The following is a 6,000-nucleotide window of genomic DNA, read 5'->3' as shown; positions in this document are numbered from 1 at the left end:
TCAATAGATACATATTTGTTCTTTCTTTTTAAAACTGTAAGCCATAGAATTTACTATTTACACCTCCTTACATTTATTCTGCTTACAATATCACAGGCATGGAATGAATTCTATCTGATAGTGCTAATACATAAAGGTGCGGGACAAAGAAGGAAAATACTTAGTGTTACAAAATATGGATCGTAGAAAAGAAACCCACTCCACAAGTGTGGCATTTGTTTAGAATGATTGGACATGCTTTCTTCAAAATTCTTCTGGAAAAGGTTCTAAAATCGGTAGTAGGAAAGGACAAATGAGCAGGTGCAAATTCTTGTCTGTGCAACAACAGTTATTTAATGTACCCCATGACTGACCAGCTACCTAAAACCCACAGAGTTTTGTTAAAGTGCCATGGGCCAACAGCGTAACAAAATATAAGGTGTAAATAGAAAATTTCTTTTTTTCCTTTTTTAAAACAAGAGTTCACTGAGAATCAGCAATAATAGAATATGCTGTATAAACTATTCTCTACAAAGGTTGATCAGCATTATTTACAATTGGTACATTGATACAAAAGAAGGCATACAAGTTATCCAAGTCGGTTTTTTTTCTTTTTTTCCTCTTTCTTTCTTTTCTTTCTTATTTTTTTTATTTTTATTTTTTTATGGCTGACAGGTCTATGCATTGAGTTATGTTTAACAACCAGAGCTTTCGAGCCTCTATGGCTGGCGACAAGTCAGGAGATCTTCAGGCAAATAGGGGTGTGTGCAGTCAAGGGGCTGGGAAAGAAGGCTGTTGGGAGTGTGCAGAACAGAAGGACCCAAAGGATACCACCCTAAAGATGCTTTATAGGCTGGTCCAGTTGAACTCCATGAAAATAAACCCAAAGAAAACCTTTATTTGCATTCCACTTTTCAAGCTGCAAGTTTTTAATACATCATTACAAAGTAAACCTGTGGTTGATTGCGAAAGAAATACCGTGGGTTTTCCCTTTTTGCTCAGTTATCCATAAATGTCCTCACCTTGGTCAGAGCCAGTTTTTCAAGAAAGTAAGCAGCATTTGGTGAGGAACCTCTTTATTCCAGCTTCCATTTCAAGACGCAGGGAGCTAAAATGTTGAACCCGCTCCTTCAGTCCCTGTTGAGACATTATTTCTCAGAAGCAGCCACTTCATCTCTCAACCTTTGTTTTCCCTCTTCGAGTGTAAAAGTTTATAAATCAGAGGGTTATTTTGTTGCTGAGATTGGTTTTGTTTCTACTCCTGCAAGTTTTAAAACTCAAAATAAATTATAAAAAACATCAGACTTCTAAAACCGAACAAGACAAAAATTGTGCAAAAATAACAAAGATATGTACATACTTTTCGGTCTGAAGAAACATACAATAAAAACATAATTCAAAGAACATTTTAAAAATATAAACATTGCTTAAACTTTCCTAAGTTTCATATTGTTTCTGAAACTATTCTGGTCAGTTAGCTCTGTAATATAGTAAAACATAAATTATTACAAAATTAACACTATAAAAATTTACTTTAAGAATATCTTCTAAACTTTTTTTTCAAAGGGTCTAACCTTGTTTATAATTTCTTAAACATTTATAAGTCTTAAAATCTGCCTTAACCTTTTTTTTTTTAAAGAAAAAGTTAATAATCGTCCCTTCAATTCGCAGTCTCTTTTTTCCAAGACTCAAATAAACCAGCATATAAGTGCACTTTTAACACTGTTGAAATAAAAATGAAATCATCTGAACTAATGTCCTGGTACTTAATATCAACTCCTGATTTTTAAAAAAATCTTTTTTTATATTAAAAAATTTAGTAATCCTATAAGAAATACTGTCAGTGCAATTCCATCAATGCAGATCACTCCGTTGGCCTCCCACCTTTGCAGATTCCAATCGTGTGGTGAAACTTAACAGTAGTCTGATCTTTGGGTTGGGGGATGGGAAAATAAAGGAAAACCTTGGGATTGGGGGTTGCACCCAGCCACGAGACTAGCATTTCTGATTTTAGGATGAAAGAGAACCTCCTAGCATCTCTGTTGTATGCAAACTTATAAGATTAATTAATAGCGCAGAACACCTATTTCACATTAGGAATTCCGTTCCTGATGATGATTCCTTATTAGAGTTTATGGTATTGCTGTTTCTTTCAAAACTCCAGTGTGAAAAACTTCATAGCTGCGATGCTCCAATGTCTCTCTTCAGTTCTTCCAAATGGCTCTTCACTAAGCGATGGCACGTCCTTACCATTCCTTGCCAGGGGTGCTGTCTGAGTTGGGGCATCTGAGAACAGAATGCATGCTCACTTCTGGGTGTAGGTGGGCAATGCAAGCTCCCCTCTGGGCATGGGTGGACAATGCTAGTATTTATTTTCACAAGGGATTTGATACATGATCCTCCATGGAGGCTTTCCCCTGGAGGATCTTTCCTGTCCCCAGAGGGCAACTTGAGAACCTTTAGCTGAAGCTCACCATGCTTCCTGATGGAGTGACTTTTTTGGTTCAGTGGCCTTTCCCCTAGGATTCCTCCATCTCTGACTCACTCAACTTTGGGAACCTGCACACCGTGCCCTGGAAGGGATTCTGCAGAATGGATTCCTAACAAGCTCAGACCGTCACAATTACTTGGTCCCCACCATTTTTTAAGGGACATTGCCTCCTACTGGCCGTGTTCTGCTTTCTGCCACTCTTCCAGGTCCCCTCTGCTTCTGCCCCTGTATGTCTTTTCTGAGCTGTACAGCTAGACACTGGTATTGGTAAACCAGGTCATTAAGCAGCCAATGTTCTCAATTTTGCCTGCTGGGCTGCAGAAATCTGTTGAGGGCACCCACATACCCTCTGGCTCTTTCAGGATCCTCCCTAACAAAACTCCTTCCCCAGCATGCTGTCCAGGGGGTACTGGTGGGAGCCAGCCACTTCTGATGGCCAGTGGGCCCCTCCTGCCCTGTGAGTGGCAGGTTGGGGATGGGAGGGGTGCGGTGGGAGAGAACAAGGAAGAAGAGCTCTGCATGTGCTAAAGTTCAAGAGCTTCAGACGGCGCCAACCCAGAACTGACATTCTGCGACGTCTGCTCTCAGGGCAGGAACAAAATTATGGTGGGGTAGCAGCATCAGGAGTGAGGGAAGTGACCCCAAATTTGGAAGAATGTATAAATGTGGCAAATGAAAAATGGAAAGAAAACACTGGTATTGTTTTCTGAAAGTTTCAAATCCACGTTCTTTTGCCTTTTTCTGTTTCTTCAAAAACAACAACAACGAAAAAACTGATCATTAAAAAAAAAAAGAAGAAGAAGAAGAAGAAGAAGAAAGGCCAGAGCCATAGGCAGGGCACAGGGAAGAGACGCTCCCCAAGGGCTCACTCCCCTCCCTCCTCCTCCTGCCATGGCCTCCTGGGGTGGGATCACAACCAGGAATTGTTTTGGAAGTGGCTTCATAGTCTTGTTATGGAAGAGTCCTTATCCTGCCCATTCTGTTTGTGTTCTTCTAGGAAAGAAAAGAAAAACTTGTTTCAAAACCATACATTTGGGATAGCCCATGAAAATTCAAGGATGGAGCCTCAGTTTTCTCAACCATAACAGAAAGGATAACATCCCACCTCCAGTACATGGCAAAGGACAGCTGTAATAAGCAAATGAGGTGGTGGCTATAAAGGACTCCAATATGTTATGTAGTCACCATGATCCTAGGACTGGAGGAAAACACAGGGACAAATGCAGTGGACATTCCTGGAACTCCTCTCCTGGAGAGAGGACTGGAATAAGTGATGTCTTCATTTTCCCCCCTCTATTGGTTCACCTTTTCCTATGTAACCTACAGATGGCCCAATGAATTATCTAAGGAAGGAGCATACCGTTGGGTTAAACACAGAGGCTTTAGAGAAGCAAGATTTTGGGTTCAAGTTACTTAGCTTCTTAGGACAGCCATCTCCATCTATCACAAGAGTATAATCTTGTCTCTCATGGGGCTGTTACAAGTATGGACGTACAGCTGCAGAGACAGTGCTCACCAAGCAGTAGCTGTTGGTATTATTCCATATTTATTAAGTCTCACTGCCAGCATTCGTTTTCCCAGCAAGGGACCTGGAGCTATGGACACATGCTTGGTGAGGGTGAAAATGTGTTCTCTAGGCACACTCAGCAACCTCTGCCAGCCCCCCGCTCCCCCACTACAGAAGCTGACTAAGCATAGAGGCGCCACCCTCCCAGACTAGCACAGATGATGGGCTGCAGGGGCTTAGGTGCAAAGAGGCCCATAGCCACTCAAAATGGTGGGGAGATTCTTTGCATCTAGGGATACAAAAAGTTTCCCCGTAATCTTTTTCCCCTAAACTCTACCCAAGATTTGTGGGAAAATCTCAAAGGGCAAAACACAAACATGTTGCTCTTTAGTGTCTATAAAACATGACTGCATTTCCAAAACAACATGACATGTAATTGAGGCACAAACCCACCCCTGACCCTCCTTGCTTTCTTCACACACACACACACACACACACACACACACACACACTCCACTGAAAAAAATCATATCCCTGAGCTTGTATGTTGACTACTCTCACACCTCAAGTTCATAAAAACTGCTAAATCTATCCTGAATATGCCTAGCATGAAACCACATCTTGAAAGACAACTACAGTTCACCAGGCCTTTGAGAAAGCACAGACTGATAAATGTCACGAGTAATCCCTTTAATCAACATCATCTTATTTAAGTTTCACAATGCTATTAGGACGTAAGCATCAATTTTGCCCTTTTCTTTTCTTTTTTGCAGCACTCAGGATTGAACCCACGACCTCATGTGTACCAGGCAAGTATTCTACCACGAGGCTACCCTGCCAGCCCAATTTTGGCACTTAACCAATGAAAAAACTGAGACCCAGAGAAGTAATCTGCCTAAGATCACACATCTGATAATAATAATAACAGCTAACACTTGCGTGTTTGCTGCGTGCCAGGCATTTTCCAGAGATTTTATGTGAATAAACTAATTTAATTCTCATAAGAGCCTTACGGCATTGGTGGCCATGAGGGGCTCCCCTTTATACACGAGGAAATGGAAGCACAGAGAAGTTAAGTAACTTGTTCAAGGAGTAAAGTTAATACCGAGAAGGCCTAGCTAGGTTTGGGAGCCAGGTAATCACACTCTTAACTAGAGGTGAGGTTTGAATTAGGGTCTGACCTCTGACCCTAATGCCCAGCCCACTCTTTTTGCCCTGATGTGGACTCTGTGGATCATCGTGACCCCCAGTAACTTACCTGTCGGCTGTGTCCTGGGCTGGATATGCTTGAAGGACTGGATTGTGACAAAGCTAGGCTGCTATTTTTCCCAACCTGAAAGACACCAGTGAAGCCCACTCAGACACCAGGCACCTTGGAAAGTCCCTCTGACACCACACTGCTGGGGGCGAGGAGCAGGGCTGTGCAACCGGCCTCATTCTCTTACACTGCTTCAGAATGAGCCTTTCCATCTTCAATGGCAGAAAGTGACAATGGTTCCCAGAGGAAAAGCAGGATGGTAGAGAACTCCGAATTTTGCTCCCCAGATGGACAGACTGCAAGTGTCAGGGTGAAGTATCTGGTGAGAAGCTGGCCTCTCCTGGGAGTCCCAGCGTGTCCACGAGTTCACCTACCTCTGACCCAGTTGCAGGCCCACCTTATCTCCAGCCCAGATTCCCTTGGACCATCGGTGGCTAAAAACACCTAGACCTGTTTCTGCGTCGGATTTCCTGGCCAGGAGACAGCATTCAGAAAATCAGCTGCCCCTGCAAGTGCAGGAAGGGCAGGGCACTGTGCTCAGCTAGGACCCTGGGATGGCAGTACTGGGGACATGTAGATGGATCCCTTCCTCTGTGACTGTCCTCGTCACATGGTGAGCTGGGACATCGTGGGAGCTAATATCAGGGGCCAGTGCCTTGTTCCTGACTTGTTTGCAAAGGCAAGTCTTTTTCTTTTTTTGTACCAGGGGATGAACCTAGGAGTGCTTAACCACTGAGCCACATTCCCAGCCCTTTTTTTTTTTTT

General features: G+C 42.8%; 1 protein-coding gene across 3 annotated transcripts in view; it reads right to left on the bottom strand.

The window, feature by feature from the left end:
- Positions 1-307: 307 nt before the first annotated feature.
- Atxn7l1 (ataxin 7 like 1) overlaps positions 308-6,000 on the bottom strand; it is a 236,872-nt gene continuing 231,179 nt past the window's right edge. For 2 of the 3 annotated variants that reach the window (XM_077110607.1, XM_077110618.1), the window contains exons 11-12: positions 5,236-5,310; positions 549-3,463 (exon numbers count right to left, since the gene is read on the bottom strand). In XM_077110607.1, coding sequence (XP_076966722.1) covers positions 3,422-3,463; positions 5,236-5,310 — 117 coding nt within the window. In that variant the 3' untranslated portion in view covers positions 549-3,421. Of the gene's footprint in view, positions 3,464-5,235; positions 5,311-6,000 lie in introns of all 3 variants that reach the window. The other variant, XM_076834751.1, reaches the window with a different exon arrangement.

This window comes from Callospermophilus lateralis, chromosome 1 (assembly GCF_048772815.1).
Source record: "Callospermophilus lateralis isolate mCalLat2 chromosome 1, mCalLat2.hap1, whole genome shotgun sequence".
Taxonomy (NCBI): domain Eukaryota; kingdom Metazoa; phylum Chordata; class Mammalia; order Rodentia; family Sciuridae; genus Callospermophilus; species Callospermophilus lateralis.
This window is presented reverse-complemented; position numbering and strand designations above follow the sequence as displayed.